The sequence below is a fragment of the Barbus barbus genome, assembly GCF_936440315.1.
Source record: "Barbus barbus genome assembly, chromosome: 44".
Lineage (NCBI taxonomy): Eukaryota > Metazoa > Chordata > Actinopteri > Cypriniformes > Cyprinidae > Barbus > Barbus barbus.
This window is the reverse complement of record NC_136722.1, coordinates 12,741,338-12,763,254: the sequence shown is the minus strand read 5'-3', so window position 1 is coordinate 12,763,254 and position 21,917 is coordinate 12,741,338. Positions and strand designations below refer to the sequence as shown.

General features: G+C 38.4%; 2 protein-coding genes across 8 annotated transcripts; one reads left to right on the top strand and one right to left on the bottom strand.

Moving 5' to 3' along the window:
- Window positions 1-527: 527 nt before the first annotated feature.
- On the bottom strand, window positions 528-8,746 carry LOC306863498 (eukaryotic translation initiation factor 2 subunit 3-like). 2 transcript variants are annotated; one of them, XM_079406867.1, is made up of 13 exons: window positions 8,630-8,746; window positions 7,909-7,977; window positions 7,136-7,199; window positions 6,922-7,049; window positions 6,539-6,660; window positions 5,881-5,975; window positions 5,619-5,777; window positions 4,108-4,242; window positions 3,925-4,019; window positions 3,619-3,763; window positions 3,360-3,529; window positions 1,035-1,207; window positions 528-883 (listed from the first exon to the last, which is right to left on the bottom strand). In XM_079406867.1, exons 2-13 carry the CDS (start codon window positions 7,975-7,977, stop codon window positions 820-822), a joined length of 1,419 nt encoding a protein of 472 aa, XP_079262993.1. In that variant the 5' UTR covers window positions 8,630-8,746; the 3' UTR covers window positions 528-819. The 2 variants fall into 2 exon arrangements, with proteins under 2 accessions (XP_079262993.1, XP_079262992.1); XM_079406866.1 differs by having other exon boundaries at window positions 7,909-8,020; window positions 8,630-8,744.
- LOC306863497 (kelch-like protein 15) lies at window positions 8,743-15,992 on the top strand. Of its 6 annotated transcripts, none has more exons than XM_079406864.1 (7): window positions 8,750-8,983; window positions 10,324-10,405; window positions 10,605-10,702; window positions 10,972-11,028; window positions 11,740-12,451; window positions 13,388-14,540; window positions 14,806-15,989. In XM_079406864.1, exons 3-6 carry the CDS (start codon window positions 10,683-10,685, stop codon window positions 14,495-14,497), a joined length of 1,899 nt encoding a protein of 632 aa, XP_079262990.1. In that variant the 5' UTR covers window positions 8,750-8,983; window positions 10,324-10,405; window positions 10,605-10,682; the 3' UTR covers window positions 14,498-14,540; window positions 14,806-15,989. The 6 variants fall into 6 exon arrangements, with proteins under 6 accessions (XP_079262991.1, XP_079262987.1, XP_079262986.1 ...); XM_079406863.1 differs by having other exon boundaries at window positions 8,760-8,983; window positions 10,969-11,028; XM_079406865.1 differs by lacking the exon at window positions 10,972-11,028 and having other exon boundaries at window positions 8,743-8,983; window positions 14,806-15,992.
- Window positions 15,993-21,917: the final 5,925 nt, after the last annotated feature.

Sequence of the window (21,917 nt, the reverse complement as noted above, 5' to 3'; positions counted from 1 at the left end):
TTATAAACAATAACTATTAACATACATTAAAAAACAAGCAAATATACATAAATAGAAAAAAATACTAATACGACCGCATATACGAATATTAATACTTGAATTTAATACCCAGACCCAGTTCAATGTTCTCCTAAAACCATTAAATACTATAACAGGTTATTAAGGTATAATGCAGCCAAACTTTTAAGACACAACTGCTGCTCATTCAAAATCCTGCTACTACATGCTTATAGATGGCCTTTAACATACAATATTTGTTCAGGATATTTAAGTTTAATCAAAGGTGTGGAAACCATCAGTCTGTTGTGGACCTGTACCCCCACTTATAAATAATCATTACTTATTGACTCATTACTTAATGTGTCACCCCACACTTTCAAATGGCTTTGGGTGCTATTAATAACCCTGCATGCCATACTACATTGCTCTTATAGTAGTTAGTACTAGTTAACTACTAGTACTTACTAGTAGTAATTGTAGTGGTTGAAATGAAGACCGTTTTCAGAAAACAGAGCACACAAACATTTTGATCCAAAAGGTTTTTATTAGTCATCGCTGAAAGATGCTGACAATCTTTTTCAAGCCAAGGAATATTGTTTTCATTGCATTTCTCATATAAATGACACCAATCCTTCCACAGAGGAAAGCGAACATCTTAAAATAGAGGGCCAGTGCGTTCCTATCAAAAAGAGCCTCTCCCTTCACTCTGCGCTGACGACGAAACGCGCTGGCCTGTGCACGAGTGTGTGTGTGAAAATGATTTAATAATTATGTCCGGCAGAGAGACAGTGCGAGCCATTGAAAGAATGTGGTCACTCCTCAATCATCGTCGACTGTGGGTGTGATGGTCACCCCTCTCCTGATCTGACCCCATCCGATCAAACTAGGGAAGAGAAACAAGTCAATGACTGTACAAACTGCATTCATGAAAACTGGAAAATATATAAATTATAAAACAAGTTTCTGATCTAATTGTGCATGATTCCTTGATGCACATTATTCCACAGAACAAACAGCTGAATAAAAACGCTCACCGCCAATGTTTCTCCACTCTGCGACTCAAGGCGATCTTCTCCCCCACCTCTGTGCACACAGGGTTAGTGAGCACAATCTTGGCCAAATCAGCTTTCACTGCACTCACACGGCCTCCTGTCGACAGCGAGCCAATGTTTACCATCAGCACCTCATTCTTCGACAGCTTCTGAACCTGTTTGCCAAATTAGTATGGAAATTAAAAACTGTAAATAGCATTCAAAATAGTGCAAAAGTACAGTGAAATCAGAATGCTTATTAATTAGTGCTGTCAAATCAATTAATTGCGATAAATCATATTCAAAATAAAAGTCTGTGTTTATGTAATATGTGACCCTGGACCACAAAACCAGTCATAAGGGTAAATTTTTTTAAATTTAGATTTATACATCATCTGAAATTTGTGTAATATTTGGCCAAGTTACAACTATTTTAAAATCTGGAAACAGGGTGCAAAAAACTAAAAAATATTGATAACTAAAAAAATAATAAATATTGAGAAAATCCCATTTAAATGTGTCAAAATGAACTTCTTAGCAATGCATATACTATGCATTGCTAAGAAGATATATACATACTAATCAAAAATTAAGTTTTGATATATTTACGGTAGGAAATTTACAAAATATCTTCATGGAACATGATCTTTACTAAAGGGGTCCTATTATGGTTTGTCACTTTATGAATTTTATTCAGTGTGAAGTGTGTATGTTTGGGCATAAAAAGATTTACTAAGTTACAAATCTCAAAGTCCACTCCAAAGGGAGATATTTAGTTTTTAAAAAACCCCTTTTCAAGAACTACACCGAATGGCTCGTTTGGACTACAGTGTTGCTTTCTGGTGTTTGTGAGATCACAAAGCAGCCCATTAGAATATCATTCAAATAAATCCCACCTACGGAAAGTCGAATGGTTGGCGTGTGGGGAGAGCGCTTGGTTGAGCACTGTAAGTTTCAAAATCAAAACCAAGGGCTGGTGGTTTTATATCACTGTATTTCTATATCTTCAGAGAATTTGGGATGTCATTTTTATTTAATTTTGAATGTAATGTCTGATAAAGCAGCGTTTGTGGGCGGAGCTCTGTTTTGTGTACAGTTACTGGGGAAACCTCAATGTCTACCAAACAGCGCCCAAGACCGGTTGCCCACTGAAGCTAAGCAGAGTTGAGCCTGGTCAGTACCCGAATGGGAGACCTCCGGTGAAAACTAGGTTGCTGTTGGAAGAGGTGTTAGTGAGGCCAGCAGGGGATCCTCACCCTGTGGTCTGTGTGGGTCCTAACGCCCCAGTATAGTGAAGGGGACACTATACTGTCAAAAAGCACCGTCTTTCGGATGAGACGTTAAACCGAGGTCCTGACTCTCTGTGGTCATTAAAAATCCCATGGCACTTCTCGTAAAAGAGTAGGGGTGTAACCCCGGTGTCCTGGCCAAATTCCCTCTATTGGCCCTTGTCAATCATGGCCTCCTTATAATTCCCATACACTTGATTGGCTCTATGACTCGCTCTCCTCTCCACCTGTAGCTGGTGTGTGGTGAGCGCACTGGCGCCGTTGTACTGTGGCTGCGGTCGCATCATCCGCTTTGGGTGTACAGCAATACACAATAAAGCGCTATATAAATGCATCATTCATGTGTGAAAAATGCCTTTTTCGAACCACCAAGCATGAGAGCATGTTCTAGTACACCCCCAAAACAAAATCAAGACTTTGTAAAAGAGCATAATAGGACCCCTTTAATATCCTAATGATTATTTGGCATAAAAGAGAAAATCAATAATTTTGACCCACACAGTATATTTTTGACTATTGCTGAAAATATACCTATGCGACTTAAGACTGGTTTTGTGCTCCAGGGTCACATATAACCTAACAGCTGGTTAGGACAAAAACCATTAAATCTTTTGTCACGTCTGATTAGAACAGTGCAATGGTTTCCACAAAAAATATTAATTAACATTTTTAACTTTGACCACAACAACAACAAAAAAACTAGTAATTACAGCTGAAAACTCAGCTTTGCCATCACAGGAATAAATTGCATTTTTTTTTTTAAATATATCCAAATAAAAAAATTGTATGTTTGAGCAAACTATTTAAAACTGTAATAATATTTCACAATATTACTGTTTATTAACTGTGTTTTTGATCAAATAAATGCAGCTTTGGTGATATTTTTCAAAAACAAACAAAATCTTACACAAATCTTTGGCAACAGTATGCATATTATGTCTGTTGTGCTAGAATTAAGGATGTTCATAATATATTCATAAGGATGTTGAAAAACAAACAGTTAACATTTGTTTTGATACTACTAGTATAAAATCTTTACCTTAGCTGCCTTCTTGTCACCCTCAGTGCGCACACCAAGCAGCCTTCTTAAAAGGAAGTAAGAGATCTCAAGCTCTGTGAAGATCTCAGGAAGAGCCCCCACAGCGCCGAGGACCTGGCCCACCATACGATCTGCTCTGCACAGTGTGGGGTCAATCTTGGTGCCAACACCTGCAACAGAGAATGTGCGTAACAATCATTAAATAATGTAACAATAACAAACACAATTACAAGATGCAGTAATGTTTAAGTCTGCATACCAATAAGGCCACCGGGAGCAGCATATTGGAGGTCATTATGTTCGGCAAACAGGGAGACAATTTTGGAGAAGATAGGTTTACACATTAGTTTCCCTTCATGGTCCTTAGAAACAATACCTGGTCTGACCTCAATCTCCTGTCCAACCTTGAACCAAAATAAACACAGAGAAGAACAGCATGAAAAGAGGAACAGAAATAGCAACAGCAAAGCAGAAGCCCGATAATCTTACAATGAATGTGCTTTAGGAATTGTGGGACAGTGGAAAAATACTTGACATAAATTGGATCAAACAAATCAAAAGTTACCTTCAGGACTCCTTTGAGGATACTTCCTCCAGCTACACCACCTTTCAGATCATCTACTTCACAGCCAGGCTTATTGACATCAAATGACCTGATTACTGTTGGGAAAAAGAGAACATAGTCGCTCATCTAAACTTTGCCACAGAGCACAGTCAGTCCTCTTTAGTAATATTGATGGTCTCTTACCAATAAGGCGAGGCTCAGAGGTAAAGTCGCGGACAGGCACGGGGATCTTATTTACAATGTACTCGCAGACAACCTCAATGTTGTACTTGAGCTGGGCTGAGATCGGGATGATTGGAGCTCCCTCTGCTACTGTGCCTGTAGGAAAATAAATCAAAGGCGAAACCTTATTATAATGGGACAATTTTTACATCAGTCTGTACTCATCCAGGGCATTTAGAGGACACATAAAAGAGTAACAGAATGCGCTCGGTGCATGATCACTGAGGCCAATCACAGTCATATCTGTTGAGCGTGTGAACATATTGGCCAATCAGAGCTTTAAGAATCCGCTCAACAGCGCTCAAACGTTAGCGGGAAATGGACGTTTTTAAAATTTCAGGATAACGCGGTCGGTACTTTTGACAACACTACCGCTTCTACAGCACTGCCTGTTTAGCCCCGCCCACTGATTCGCACACGTAGTGTAAATAACGAGAAAGGAAAATGTAGGTCTACAGAAACTAAACTATAGAATTTATTTGATGAACTTTATTTTTAATGAAGCTCCAGACCTCGTCAATAAGAACTCTGTCCTTTGTACACTTCATTTTACCCCGGATTCGTTTACAAACAAGGCACAATTCATTGTAGAATTTTGAGTATTTACTGAGTATTTATGCATTTTTAAAATGTAGGCTGTTAAGCATAAACTGTTAGCCAATCATAACAGTGAGCGTTTACTTCCGAGTCTACAATCCTATAGCCGCCTAATACATCTTAATTATGATGTTTATGTAAACATCTTGATAACATTATACAGGTGCATCTCAAAAAATTTGAATATCATGAAAAAGTTAAATGTTTTTGGTAACTTATTCAAAAAGTGAAACTTTCATATATTCTAGATTTATTACATGTGAAGTAAAACATTTCAAAAGTTTTTTTGTTTTTATTTTGATGATTAGAGCTAATCCAGTATCTCAAAATATTAGAATATTTACATTTGAGTTTCAATAAATGACCATCCATACAGTATAAATTCTGGGGATCTCTTGTTCTTTGAAACCACAATAATGGGGAAGACTGCTGACTTGGCAATGGTCCAGAAGACGAATATTGACGCCCTCCACAAAGAGGGTAAGTCACAGAGGGTCATTACTGAAAGGTGTGGCTGTTTACAGAGTGCTGTATCAAAGCATATTAAATGCAAAGTTGACTGGAAGGAAGAAATTGGGTAGGAAAAGGTGCACGAGCAACAGGGATGACCGCAAATAAGTTACCAAAAAAAATTAACTAATTAATTTTTTGAGGTGCACCTGTAAGTGGACCTCAGAGAACAGTACAAAATAAAAACCAAAAGGCAGTTCATGACCCCTTTGAAAAAAACAAAACCTAACCAACAAACATTTGAACAGTAGCAAACATGTACACTTCTCCCAAATTCATATCTGAAATGATACCGTTATGGTCTCCTGTTCAACTACCAGCAAATCCATGACAATTTGGAAAAGCACGAAAGCTAAAACTCTTACCCTGCACAAAAGCCAGGATCTGTTCATACTGCTCTTTGGCCTGACTCTCTTTCACCAAGTCGATTTTATTCTGTAGAATCAGTATGTGCTTGAGCTTCATGATCTCAATGGCAGCCAAATGCTCTGATGTCTGTGGCTGAGGGCATGATTCATTGCCAGCTGAAAGAGTAAAGAAGGTCATTAGCCACTCATACAACATGATAACGGCTGTGTTCATTACTTGTAGTCAAAAACCACTACAAGTTGCAAGATAAATACTCACCGATTAGAAGCAGCGCAGCATCCATGACAGCGGCACCGTTTAACATGGTGGCCATCAAGATGTCGTGACCCGGGCAATCCACAAACGAGACATGTCTAAAAAGACAAATAGAATCAGGATGTGTGGGGAAACCAACGCTTGCTAAGTGAACCACTGTAATTGGATTACAAGAACTGAATATGGAGATTGAATTCTGAAGGAAATAACACATTGATTAATAAAAAATAAAAATAAAGCTGTGGCAAAAGTGCCTTTTGTAATTCCTCTGAATCTTTCTTCTTCAGACTTGGCACCATTTGACGTAGAAGTACCTTGCCATAGAAAAACACCTCTTCAGCGGATGGCATCACAAGCTGCTATTGTGAATTTGCCGCTCCCCTTCAGGAGCAACACACACACCGTGTCTACACCAGACAAAACCATTGTTGCTTTGCATCGCATCAGCTAAAAGCCATCTAAACTGGATGTGACAAAGCGACTGTTGCAAATTTGCCAGTTCACATGATTTACTGCATATACATCATTCATTTTTAGGTGTAACGTACCTTTATACTAATGCAAAAAAAAAAAACACACCAAAGCCATGTATGCCACATGATTATTTTGTAAAATTTCATATATCTATTAGCTGAAATTAAAATGTATACAACCAACATACCGGACTAATTTGAAGTTGCCTTTGGTGCCAGGAATGTCTGTGGGGAACTCATCAGGTGTGCTGCTGCCACATGACCTGTAACACTCCGGCCGTGGACAACTTAGATCATCCAATTTATACACCTAAATAAGGGATTTAATACAAAACATACAAACTTTAAGCAAAAGACACAAACAATCAATCAATCAGTCAGAAATAATTACTTCAAAAGAAATAACGTGTAACAGCCTCACTTAGAGGAAAAAAATTTTTTTCCTAAAAAGGGAAGCTGTAATTTGCTGTTGCAAGCTTAAATTGAATCAAATAATTGCTATTGTTAGCTTCTGACTCAGAGTGTAGCTTGCAATAATTATTTTAGAGAGATTAATGAACAACGCAATTACCTTAGCATTAGCATATCCCAACTTGATTGTAATGTTTCTCTCCAGCTCATTTTTGAATCTGACAGTGTGAACTCCAGAGATTGCTTTCACCACCGTTGATTTTCCGTGGGCTACATGACCAATAGTTCCTAGAGACAAATAAATAGGTATTATTAATTTCATGTGACATTTGTTTGCATGCAGAGCAGCACAAAACAGTAAAAAGAAATCTCACCTATGTTTATTGTGGCTTGTCTGCTGATGATCTCTTGGGACAGAGGAGTTAGTTTACTCACATCCTATAAGGCATAACAGATTTGTTAATGCTAATCATCAAGAAAGGAAGTATGGCAAGCTGTTTCATGTGTAACTAAGAAAAATATATCAACATCACAAACATCAGTAGTGACAAGCATCAAAACATAAAAACCAATCAGTTCATGAGCAATTCACATTTCTTCAAAACTTGTAACAGCCTCTCTTAGAGAAAAACAAGTTTCCTCCCAAAAAAGTGAAGCTGCACTTTGCTGTTGCAAGCTTAAATTGAATCAAATAATTGCTATTGCTAGCTTTTGATTCAGAGTGTAGCTTGCAATAATTTTCCACTTACTTTCAAATAAATTAAGTCACAGTAACAAAAATAAATACAAGTTAACTGCAGAGATGTTAAACCGGCTTGCCATAAGGGGGCATTTACTGTCGAGTATATCACATTGAACGTCAGACGTCAGAATTAAAATGAATAGAAGTATGCAAGATTAGTACCTAAACAAAGCAGCACAAGACTGGAACTATATTAAACACACTGACATTTGGGTTTCACAATATTTTCAACACGGGGTCCTTCTCCATCGCCGAATGAATCATGTGGTGAGCTTTCACCGGTACAGCTAACAAGCACGCCTGCTATCATCACACAGTACAACACCACTTAACTCGATCTATCGATACACCTAGTGCTTTTAGAACATGTTATACTACAAATACGAACAAAAGATGAAGACTTACTAATGTACTAAGGTCTTGTTTAGAAAGATGAGGCTGACCAAACGTTGTTCCAGACTCGTCGCCCGCCATCTTGATAGAAAAGGAATGGAAGGTTGACCGAGCAAACGCCTGACTGTTTTTACAAATACACGTGTGGCATTAAAGCACATCCCCTTAAATTATTTTGAAGTGCTTGATATATACATATAGATAGTTTTCTATGTTTTACTATTACACGGCACGAAACCATAAAATAAAATAGATAATTATACATTAATTTATCTAACGGCGTCCTGAAGGCAAGGAATGATGCAATCAGTTTCTAGAAAACCCAGTCAACCCCAAGACGGAGAGAAACTGAATCCTAGATGATAACTAACACAAACAAACTTAAAATACCAACATAACCAGCAGCGTAATTGACCTAATATATGATTAACGTCTACAAACATGAACACACGTTGGATTGACGCGGATAAAACCAGGGTCCACTATCTATCTATCTATCTATCTATCTATCTATCTATCTATCTGTCTATCTGTCTATCTGTCTGTCTGTCTGTCTGTCTATCTATCTATCTATCTATCTATCTGCTTGTCTGACTATCCAAATCAGCTTAATAATATCATAAGTGTTATGGCCAATAAAGAAACACATCACTGTGTCTAAACATACGTTTTGATGTTCCCATCAATTCATAAAGATTGATAACGAAAGTGAAAGTTAAATCATAACAAATACCACGACTTATGTGCTCTAGGTAGTTTTCACATCTGTGACAGTAAAACACTTTGTCCCCATGTAAGCAGAGAATATTGACACAAACTCATCTCATTTCCGTCCGACCGACAAATATTCGGGAAATGACGTCAGTGCAGACAATAATATGGCGTCTACGATCGCCGTGGAGGCTACTGACAAACAACATTTTGCGATTCAGTTCAAATAACACTGGTTTATTGTCACCTAAAGTCGCCAACGGGCAGCACATCTCCGTCGATAATGAGATGTCATATTTAATTTCTCTGGTCTTTGTCTAGCACCAGCACTCCATGTCCGAAGGACCTCGGGCTCCCTGGTCGAAGCGTCGCCGAGGTAAAACCCTACCGGAATCATTTCATTTCCCACACAACGTTATCCTGCTCAATAACGTACTCATTTTAGCTTATTGTAGCCGAAACAGCAGAGTTGTTACATATGTAGAGGTTGACATTCGCTGGGACGTGTCAGCGGTGATTACTGCTTGTGTCTCTAGTGAGCTCCCTAGGTAGACAGCATGTTTAGGCATCATATTCGCGTTAGTGACTATAAATGCTGTCTAGATTAGGTTTCAAGCCACCGCCAGTGTTTATGTCCAGTTGCTTGTAGATAGTTATTAAAGATTTTAGAAACTGAACAATAGCAAGAACTGCGAAATCAAAACATGTCATTAAGAAGCCCATAATACGGGCTTTTCGTTTGTTTTTGTGTCTTGTTTACTGAGGGTCTGAACATCAGGTCATTGAAGTTAAGAGGATTTAAAACCAAGTTGAGTCTAGTGTCAGGTTGAACACTGCTATAACAGACAGATTGTCATTAAGTTATGGTTAAACGTTTATTATTTAATAGGAGGACAAACATTTCTATAAACAACTTCACCACAGTGTCAGTCAATACAAAGCTGCATTTGTTTGAGCAAAAATACAATAAAACTGTGAAATATTATTACAATATATAAAAAAACTGTTTTAATATATTTTAAAATATATCTTGAGAGTTTTCAATAGCATTACTCCTGTGTCACATGATCCTTCAGACATCATTCTAATATGCAAATTTGCTCAAAAAAACAGTTCTGAAATCCCTTGTGCTGATTAATGTTTGTGGAAGAAGCCATGATACATCTTTTTCAGGATTCTTTGATGAATAGAAAGTTACAAAAAACACCATTTATTTTAAATATAGGCCTATGTATGCATTTTGTAACACATTTTTACTGTCACTTTTGATCATTTCCTTTCTCAATAAAAGTATTAATTTCTTTCAAATAAAATTGTACTGCATGCTTTTGAACAGCAGTGAGTTTATAATCATAGTTTATTTGCAAAACAAAATGAAATATGACAGGAATTTTTTGGGGGGAAATTCCATTTGTTTTCTTTTGTCTGATCTGTTTGTGAATGTAGCTCTTATGTTGTCTTATTCAACAAAGCATCCCTCACATATATGGACTTGCTCAGCCTTGCAATAAAAAAGGCCAAACATTTTTTATACACCATATCAGATGTTGTTCTGTGTTTTCTGAATGAGTAACATTTGATATGTTCTTTTTTAACTCTTTAGCAGAACATTTTCAAATGTGCGTTGTGTTAACAATGGGGAAACTACATAATAATAACATGGAAATGAAAGAATACCTGTCTATTGACCAGCATGTGGATGTCATCTCTTTTTAGAGCAGGGCAAATACAAGCAGAGGAAATGTGAATGTCCCTTCAGCGCAGTGAAGCCGACAGTTGGCCAGGAGGCCTCTAAAAGGTAATATCACAAAATCATCACCGGGATATATTTTGCCAAAGTAGCCTAGTCTATTAAATTCTGCCTTTTTTATTTTAAGTAGTTGTTTCCTGTTTGCACACAGTGGGACATTGAATTGTTGGTGCATCTTTGGTATTTTAGTCTGTTGGTAATTTTAACATTATTTTAATGATTGGGGCTTGTTCGATTTGTCATTTAGGTGAATATCTTCAGAATTTAATTTCCTTCGGACACAAGAGGTACTGTCCTCTGATTGGCTCGGACACCCCCCTGTGACATGCCCGTGGCCAATCAGAGGTGAGTGTGCTGTGTGTGTGCAGTAGAGGGGGGAGTGTGTGGGGGAGCTTTGAGATAGAGTTTGGCTTTCAGCAGCAGAAACTGAAGTGCTGAGGTGTGAAAGTTCTTGAAGTCCTTCCAGAGGCTTTATTAAAGTCTGGCATTTTTTTTAACTATTATTCACTAAAATACAAATAGTTCACACGATTTTGTTGATAAAGAGCTTGAGGAGATGCTGTTTAGTTCAATGAGCATGTAATTATGCATAATTTTATCTTGTTTTAAAGCAGTTGTTCACCCCAAAATGGAAATCTTCTCATCATTTATACTACATTCAAAAGTTTGGGGTGGGTATGATTTTTTTGTTTTTGTTTTTTAAAGAAATCTCTTATGCTCACCAAAGCTTATTTGTTATAAATTACAGTAAAAACAGTAATATTGTGAAATATTACAATTCAATTTTTTTTATTACAATTTAAATAAAAAATAAAATGTAATTTATTCCTGCAATTGCAAAGCTGAATTTTCAGCAGCCATTATTGTAGTTCTTAGTGTCACATGATCCTCCAGAAATCACTCTAATTTGCTGATTTGGGGCTCAAGAAAAATGTCTTATTATTATCAAACAGTTGTGCTGCTTTACCTATATTTTTTGTGGAATGCAGAAATGCAGAATAAAAAATATTTAAAAAATCAAACTGAACCCAAACTTTTAAATGGTTTTGGGCTAATTTTCTTGTCATTTCAAACTTTTATGACTTACTAGTATTTGTCTATCAAATTACAGTCATGTGGACCCCACTAATGTTCATATTGTGAAACACTTCTTTTGTGTTTCAAAATAAGTTTTCATTTTTGGGTGAACTGTCCCTTTAAGAGGCTTTTCCCATCCTGTTGATTGATTTCTTATTTCTATCAAATACCTGAGAGAAAGCTGCAAAATGTCTGTTTATCCATCACAGTTATGGTCTTCCCAACCTTGCAGAGATGACCAGCTGAATTGGAACATATCGACTCGTCTTGACACGTCTTTTTTAAGAGCGTTTGTGTCTCTGCAGGTGCCTAATGGCGGGGGATGTGGAGGTGTACCTTTCCCAAGTGCATGACGGCAGCGTGTCGTCGGGCTTCAGAGCCTTGTATGAGGAGCGACTGCTGCTCGATGTCACACTGCTCATCGAGGAGCACCACTTCCAGGCGCACAAGGCTCTGTTAGCAACGCAAAGCGACTATTTCCGGGTCATGTTCACGGCCGATATGCGGGAACGTGACCAGGATAAGATTCACATGAAGGGGTTGACGGCAGCCGGGTTTGGTCACGTCCTTCGCTTCATGTACTACGGTTCTTTGGAGTTGAGCATGCTCACGGTGCAGGAGATCCTGCAGGCTGCTATGTACGTGCAACTCACCGAGGCTGTAGAGTTCTGCTGCTCCTTCCTGCTGGCCAAGATCTGCTTGGAGAACTGTGCTGAGGTCATGCGCTTGCTGGAAGATTTCAGCGTCGGTGTGGAAGGCGTGCAGGAGCAGCTTGACGCATTTCTGCTGGAGAACTTTGTGCCCTTGATGGCGCGACCGGACTTCCTATCTTATCTGAGTTTGGAGAAGTTGATGGCATATTTGGATAGTGACCAGTTGAGCCGATTTCCGGAAATTGAGCTGTACGAGGCAGTGCAGGCTTGGCTGAGACATGACCGGCGGCGCTGGAGACATACGGATGCGGTCGTGCAGAACCTGCGCTTTTGCCTCATGACTCCTGCCAATATCTTTGAGAAGGTAAAAGTGCTTCCTTGTTCCTGATGTGTCATGACAGACAAGAGAGTACACAACAGAATGAGAAATCTGGTTTTAAACGTGTGCCAAGTCTTTGCATTGGTTTTCTGAAAACATTTATACTATTTTCAAGAAAAATAGTGGTCTAATCAATAAAGTAAAAACTATTCTAAATGTTATACTAAAATGTTTTCAATTATCTTTTTCAAGGTGAAAAGTAATTAAAAAAATGCTATGCTGTTTTTGGGGAGTTGCACCACATGACACTTAACAACTAGAACTAACCTTGCCTTACAAATAATCTGATATTTTAAAGGGTTCGTTCAACCCAAAATGAGGGTGAGTAATTAATGACAGAATTTTCATGTCGTTCCAAACCCATAAGACCTTCATTCATCTTCAGAACATTAAGAATGAAAAATAGCAATGCCTTTATCCATATTAGGGATTTCCTGGAACATTGTCAATGTTACTTCCATAGATATATATTCATATCCTTGGTTATTTCTATGATGCATGTGTGGATTTTCTGAGCGAGGGCACCCTCTGGTGTCCAGTATGAATGAAACACACATTACATGTTTATTGCGCTCAATAATGGCCAATCCTTTTTTGTGTAAAAATCTGAAAAATGATACCTCTCTCAAAAGAAATGTTAAGCAGACATATAAAAATCCACGCTTTTTCCAGTGTACAGAGGTTTACAGGAGTTATGTTGTTAATTTGTTGAACTTAAAACCGAGGTACGTATTGAACCGTGGACTAACTGTATTGTTGCATCCCTAGTTTCTACTGCATTTTTTTACCAATAAAATGCAGCTTTTGTGAGCATAAGAAACTTCTTTCAAAAGCATCTTACCAACCCCAAATATTTGAACAGTAGTGTATTTATAAAGTGGCATGTCATTGAACTTTATCTGTTTCTTTCTCCATGCACAGGTGAAGACATCAGAGTTCTACCGTTATTCCCGCCATCTGAGATTAGAAGTAGACCAGGCACTCAGCTACTTCCATCAGGTGAACGAACAACCGCTGGCAGAAACCAAGTCCAACCGCATCAGATCCGTGAGACCCCTGACTGCTGTATTCCGTGGAATGATTGGCCACAGCATGGTCAACAGCAAGATCCTCCTCCTCCACCGGCCCAAAGTGTGGTGGGAACTAGAAGGCCCGCAGGTGCCACTCCGGCCCGATTGCCTGGCCATCGTCAACAACTTCTCTTTCCTGTTGGGTGGTGAAGAACTAGGCCCGGATGGAGAATTCCACGCTTCTTCTAAGGTCTACCGCTACGATCCCAGACAGAACTCCTGGCTACGCATGGCCGACATGTCCGTTCCCAGATCAGAGTTCGCGGTCGGCGTCATCGGGAAGTATATTTACGCCGTCGCAGGCCGCACTCGCGATGAGACATTCTATTCTACGGAGCGTTATGACATTGTTGAGGACAAGTGGGAGTTTGTAGACCCGTACCCTGTTAACAAATACGGTCACGAAGGAACCGTGCTCAACGGGAAGTTGTATATCACTGGCGGCATCACCTCCTCTTCCACCTCAAAACAAGTATGCGTTTTTGACCCGGGACGGGAGGGAACATCCGATCACCGTACGCGGCGAACACCTATCCTCACCAACTGCTGGGAGAACAAGTCAAAAATGAACTACGCTCGTTGCTTCCATAAGATGATCTCCCACAATGGGAAGCTTTACGTGTTCGGCGGGGTGTGTGTGATACTGCGTGCCTCTTTCGAGTCCCAGGGCTGCCCTTCGACGGAAGTGTACGACCCAGAAACCGACGAGTGGACTATTTTGGCCTCTATGCCTATAGGACGCAGCGGACACGGAGTGGCAGTGTTGGACAAACAGATCATGGTGCTTGGAGGACTTTGCTACAACGGTCATTACAGCGACTCTATCCTCACATTTGACCCAGAGGAGAACAAATGGAAAGAGGACGAGTATCCCAGGATGCCTTGCAAACTGGATGGACTGCAAGTGTGTAGTTTGCACTTCCCAGAATACGTTCTGGAACACGTGAGACGCTGCAGCTGAGTCTTTGTAACTTCTGGACAGTTTAGGAGACAAACGTTTACAGGTGTGACAAATAATATTAATACTGTTGAAGCTTTTAAACTGTAGGTCAGTGCTTATTTAAGAAGAAGACTCCTTTTTAGGCTTTTATTGTTTGTAGAAGGAAGGTTTGTTATTTGGTCCGTAAAAACGAATACAGACGACCTTTGTGCTCATACGTCTGACTCATTGCACTGTAATCATCCTGTAGAGCACATAATACTCTTCATGTTTCGCCACATTGTCTTCTATATGTGACGTTCTTCTATATCCCTTCATTCTCTTCACAGGAAGCCATGTTTTATGCCGTGTCTAGGAGCGGTTAAAAAAAACGAAAAGGAGACTAAATGAAGTAGAGGATCTCATGAAAAAACGTCAGAAACTTCCCTGTCCCTTTTTTTCTTTGACATTTACTAATCTAAGAATGCATTTGTGCTGATACTAGTGATGTTGTAGTGGATAATGACTGTAATGATTGTAATCTTGACGATGATGTTGACAAGCATTGCACTCGTATAAGGGCGTATATTACTGCTCTAAAATAACACCAGTCCTCCACTGCTGACTGCAAAGGGAGAAAAGGGGACGGCTGAGATTAGGGGACACGTGGTTCCCACTTCTCCAACCTTTATTAGTTGTGCTTATGCTTATTTTCAATTTATTTATTAAAATGGCAAAGCCTTTCCTTGATCCAATCAGTGTAATGTAATGAACTGCTTTCTTTGTGTGTGTGTGTGTCTCATTTTGTTTCACCAGCAAAGGGCTAAAGCACATATGCATCTTGTGTTTAATGTCTAATGAAACATAGAACTGCTGTTAGTAAGTTTAGGCATCCACTATGTATTAAAATCAGTTGTGTTTAAAGGGGTAGTACACCCATTATTCATTAATTTCTCACCCTTATGTCGTTCACCCTTAAGTCAGTTTGAGTGAAGATATTTAAAAAAAAAAAAGTATGTTTTTGTTTGTCTGTGCAATGACAGTCAATGGGGTCCAAACAAAAGTTAACACACAAACCTTTCTGTTCTGCATTTGGAATGACATAAGTGTGAGTCTGAATCTTCGTTTTTAGGTACTACCCCTTTAAGATGATCTTGAAGGTGTTTGGCACTATGTCATTTGCTGTTATGGACTTCACATGATGCTATGTGTTTTTCAGAGTTCCTGGTTGGTTTGTACTTCTTCAAACACTAACGTTTGTCTCTTTCGTGTGACATTTCTCATCCAAAATTCATGTACATATAGATGCCAATCTGGTCTGTAAGGGTCAAGATGTAATAATCAGACGCAGCAGTAGATTTTAACCTCATCTTGTTATCCTTTAGCAGAATAACAGACAATTATTCCACTATAATAATAATAATTCTTCATAGCCCTGTATCTTGTTATTGAGAAAAGTTTACCAGAATCTGCTGGTTCACTGGTATTTAAAGACTTTGTAATAAATTTCCAGAAATAAATGTTCATACTGTCCAGCTCTCTGGGTTTTCTAATTGAATACAAGCACCTGCTGTGCTGCTGTTTTTGGGTTTAGTGTGTATTTGAGTCTTTGGTTTCTTTAGATATCAGCATCTTATCCTGTGGGTTTATCCCCGTAAGAGGATCCACCAGCAGGATGGGACGGGTGCTGTGACTCTAAGCCTGTTCTCCAGCTTGTGTGTCACCATGTCTGACAGAAGAGCAACATGGTGCTATATTGGGAAAAATGCATTCCTGTAGCTCAGAGTAAAAGCATGCTGATAGCAATGCCAAGGTTGTGAGTTCAATTCCCAGGGGAATGCATGAGCTGATAAAAATTAGTACATTCATTGCAACATAAGTTGTTAGATAAAATTGCCTACCAAATGTTATAAAAAAAAAAAAAAAAGTGTGGAGAGGTGCCTTGTGGGTGTTTTTGGTCATGGGTCATAATGTCTCTTGGTACTTTTGAAGTACTCTTTTGAAAAGAATTATAACCACATCAACTTTGTAGAATTAAGCCTCATGTGAAATGTTCTTTCTTCCAATAATTAAACAATTCCACACTTAATTTAATCCTAAATATTAATCTTGCCAGATATATTTTGTTAATAAGAGTTTTTTGCTTTTATAATGTCCTCGTGAGTTGTTTTTTTGGGGCCTATTCATTGCGATACTATGAAATCCACTTCTGCATCTGAGGCATCCAATAAAAGGTCATTTATGGCAATTAATTATTTCCTGAGAGATATCTGATCTCCCAATTGTGACTTTAAATCTCACAATGTAATTTCATATCTCTCTACTGCAGCTTGATGTCTTGGAAATGTGACTTTATGTCTTACAATTTATTTTATATTATGATTATTATTTTTTTTTTTTTTACAGAGGTGGAAAGAAACAATTTTCATACAAATCATGTAAATAGCTTCCCAAGTTAATGGGAACTTTTCCCACACCAGTTTCAATTGAACTGAATTCTGACATCTTGGACTTTTCTAGTAAACAAATGTATATATTTTCTCTTATTATTATTATTTAAATAAAAAACTTTGGTTCTGCACTGAATTTGACTTGTATTTAACCAGGAATCATATTTTTAGTCCCAGAAGGCTGACCTTTATTCTTAGACCACAAAACAATTCTTTAGTGTTTTGTCATATGGGCATCTGTAAAACGCCAGACAAAATGTCTGCATAGCTCAATTTCAACCAAAGAGATGCACAGTTGTGTCAGTGTCAGATGCTGTTTTAGACACTTATTTTTTTTTCAGTTGCTTACTATCTGATTTGTGTCATTTTCCTCAGTTTGTTACAATGGACATCCCTGTGATATGTGATCCAAAGAGGGGTTTCACTCAGTCCTGTTACCCTAACACATTCCCCCCTCTAAAAAACTGGGAAAATTCCACAAGACACATTTTCAACATACTATTGCAACATCTGGATCTTCTGAAGGCAATGAAATGATCGAAAGCACGTGGTCTTATTTTCTTTTCTGTATATTTGATGATATTGTAATGGTGGCTGGGAGCATCATTATAAGTATACTGTCCTGTTACCTAAATTACACTCACCTAAAGGATTATTAGGAACACCATACTAATACTGTGTTTGACCCCCTTTCGCCTTCAGAACTGCCTTAATTCTACGTGGCATTGATTCAACAAGGTGCTGAAAGCATTCTTTAGAAATGTTGGCCCATATTGATAGGATAGCATCCTGCAGTTGATGGAGATTTGTGGGATGCACATCCAGGGCACGAAGCTCCCGTTCCACCACATCCCAAAGATGCTCTATTGGGTTGAGATCTGGTGACTGTGGGGGCCATTTTAGTATAGTGAACTCATTGTCATGTTCAAGAAACCAATTTGAAATGATTCGAGCTTTGTGACATGGTGCATTATCCTGCTGGAAGTAGCCATCAGAGGATGGGTACATGGTGGTCATAAAGGGATGGACATGGTCAGAAACAATGCTCAGGTAGGCTGTGGCATTTAAACGATGCCCAATTGGTACTAAGGGGCCTAAAGTGTGCCAAGAAAACATCCCCCACACCATTACACCACCACCACCAGCCTGCACAGTGGTAACAAGGCATGATGGATCCATGTTCTCATTCTGTTTACGCCAAATTCTGACTCTGAATGTCTCAACAGAAATCAGACTCATCAGACCAGGCAACATTTTTCCAGTCTTCAACCGTCCAATTTTGGTGAGCTCGTGCAAATTGTAGCCTCTTTTTCCTATTTGTAGTGGAGATGAGTGGTACCCGGTGGGGTCTTCTGCTGTTGTAGCCCATCCTCCTCAAGGTTGTGCGTGTTGTGGCTTCACAAATGCTTAGCTGCATACCTCGGTTGTAACGAGTGGTTATTTCTGTCAAAGTTGCTCTTCTATCAGCTTGAATCAGTCGGCCCATTCTCCTCTGACCTCTAGCATCAACAAGGCATTTTCGCCCACAGGACTGCCGCATACTGAATGTTTTTCCCTTTTCACACCATTCTTTGTAAACCCTAGAAATGGTTGTGCGTGAAAATCCCAGTAACTGAGCAGATTGTGAAATACTCAGACCGGCCCGTCTGGCACCAACAACCATGCCACGCTCAAAATTGCTTAAATCACCTTTCTTTCCCATTCTGACATTCAGTTTGGAGTTCAGGAGATTGTCTTGACCAGGACCGCACCCCTAAATGCATTGAAGCAACTGCCATGTGATTGGTTGATTAGATAATTGCATTAATGAGAAATTGAACAGGTGTTCCTAATAATCCTTTAGGTGAGTGTATTTCTTAAATGTTGTTTATTTAAAAAAAACAAATCTTTGGTGAATCACTATAATTTGCTGAGTATTCTCATGATATTAGCATGTACTCCATGTGGCTAGATTATATGTATTTGCTAGTTTTATCCTAAAATCTCAATCCTGTTGCTTTCAGTCCTGTTTCTCATAAATCATATATACTTATACAGGTACATCTCAGAAAATTAGAATATCGTGAAAAAGTTTTTAAAAAAACTTTATAAAGAGAATTTTTTTCTTGTAACTTATTTAAAAAAGTGAAACTTTCATATATTTTAGATTCATTACATGTAAAACATTTCAAAAGTTTTTTTGTTTTAATTTTGATGATTAGCGCTTAAAGCTCATGAAAGGTAAAAATCAGTATCTCAAAATATTTGAATATTTACATTTGACTTTCAATAAATGACCATCCATACAGTATAAATTCTGGGTATCTCTTGTTCTTTGAAACCACAATAATGGAGAAAACTGCTGACTTGGCAATGATCCAGAAGACAAACACTGACGCCCTCCACAAAGAGGGTAATTCACAGAGGGTCGTTACTGAAAGGTGTGGCTGTTCAAGGAGTGCTGTATCAAAGCATATTAAATGCAAAGTTGACTGGAAGGAAGAATTTGGGTAGGAAAAGGTGCACAAGCAACAGGGATGACCGCAAGCTTGAGAATACTGTCAATCAAAGCCGATTCAAACACTTGTGAGAGCTTCACAAGGAGTGGGCTGAAGCTGGAGTCAGTGCATCAAGAGTCACCACGCTCAGACATCTTCTGGAAAAGGGCTACCAAGCCACTTCTGAAACAGAGACAACGTCAGAAGCGTCTTACCTGGGCTAAGGAGAAAAATTATTGGACTGTTGCTCAGCGGTCCAAAGTCCTGTTTTCAGATGAAAGTAAATTTTTCATTTCATTTGGAAATCAAGGTCCCAGAGTCTGTAGGAAGAGTGGAGAGGCACAGAATCCATGTTGCTTGAAGTCCAGTGTGAAGTTTCCACAATCAGTGATGATTTGGGCTGCCATGTCATCTGCTGGTGTTGGTCCACTGTGTTTTGTGAAGTCCACAGTTGCCATCTAACGCAGCCATCTACCAGGAAATTTTAGAGCACTTCATGCTTCCTTCTGCTGACAAGCTTTATGGAGATGCTGATTTCATTTTCCAGCAGGACTTGGCACCTGCCCACACTGCCAAAGGTACCAAAAGCTGGTTCAGTGACCATGGTGTTACTGTGCTTGATTGGCCAGCAAACTCGTCTGACCTGAACCCCATAGAGAATCATAGAGTTAAACCTGTATACTAATATAATGGATACTCCTTCCTGTTACTAAATAGTTTTTTCTTTAAAAACAAAGTTAAACCACTATTTTTTAAATTAAGTTTGGTCCATAATTTATCCTATTGTCTAATAAATAAATAGCATGATAGAAAATTGATAAGCTTGAGGTTTGAGTCGCCTTTAAAATGAAAAAGTGGGTTTGTGTACTTTAGAAAAATACACCTAGATAAATAGTGATTTTGTTATGATAAAAATAGTCTTTTTTGACCTCGAAACCAACAATTTCTTTCAAATAAACACCTGCCTGAGGGGGAAATGAAGGAATTTGTTGACATTATTTTAAACATGCATGCTTTTTAAAAGACATTATAGTTTTGGTAACAGGACTGAGAAAAATGCATCCATCTTCCACTTTTTTGAGTAAAAAAATTAAATAAAGTTACCTGAAATGGACCAATACAGATTTTGAATAGTTGTGTATTACTATATTCAGCCTTTAAAAAAAGATAGAAATGTAATATTTTTTTTAAGAGTTTTGGAAGCAAATGGCACCCAGTAATGTTTTTTTCTAAGCATGTTTATAAAAATTACTTAAATGTCCTAATTGAATTATGGCCTAATCCTGGTTTAATCTAAACCCCGTCTGTGAAACCGGGCCATAGTGTGTCAAGTAAAAGGATGCCGATTATTTCCGCTTAAGTAAAAAGGGCTGTAATGCACCGGTTGCGCACGTGGCGCCGTGGCTTAGTTGGTTAAAGCGCCTGTCTAGTAAACAGGAGATCCTGGGTTCGAATCCCAGCGGTGCCTTTTGAACGCATTTCATTAAGCATTTACTGTTACACTGCACTAACATTAATGATTAATTATGATTATTTTTCCCCCTCAATGAAATACCTCTCAGGGCTGGTCAGTTTAATTCCAGCTTCTGTTTAGGCACATACATGGCCACAAAAAAGCGATCACCCTGTTTAAAATGTACCTTACTTAACGTTACCTGCAAAATGCAAAGAGTCAAATGATTAAACATTAACCAGTTAATAAAACAGCAACAACGGTAACATTTTACCATTGTTTTGAGCAACAGAATCTTCAATAACTTTGCCATAATGTATAACATACATTACATAACATAACACAACAATTATTATAAAATTGTCTACCCTTGTTAAATAGCTGACCCTTGTCAGAAAATGTAATTAGTGTTGACTTGTTTCTCTCAACGGCAGTTTTAGTTTGTATGACAAAAAAACTTTGTAGCAGACCCTGAGATCTTCCTGAAACCCTAATCAGTTCCAGCACGCCCTCTGGTGGCACACCGTCAATAGTTTATTTCGAGTTTTATTATGCATGCAGCCGACGCAATATATTGACTTTTAGAAATTCATTTGTCAAACAACAGAACCATTGAAATAGTGATTAAAGGTCGTTAACTTCGTAAAATTGAGGAAAAGCAGTCACAGCATCTAATGCTCTTCCTTACATCGTTATGCATTTGAATTAATTTAATACATAACTGCTAACATAAATCATATAACTGCAAACACTATGTATTTTTTGTATTTAAACAGTGATACATTTGAAAAATGGTACTTAAAAAAATATTATTATAGCAGAGAACGTTTCTAAGACGAGCAAGAACTGAATATAGGCATGTCCTCAGTGCAGGATACGCAATAAATATTACAAATATATAACACTGCACAGCACTATAAATCCATACTTTCAACTAAAATAATTTTTCTAACTCATGATGAATGGCATCTAGCGGGTTATTCGACAAATTCATGGTGCTGAACGCACTGAACATTGAAATCTGCAGGGTGCTCACATCAGATAGACGGATGAACCTCTAAAAGTGCTGAACTTCTTAGCTG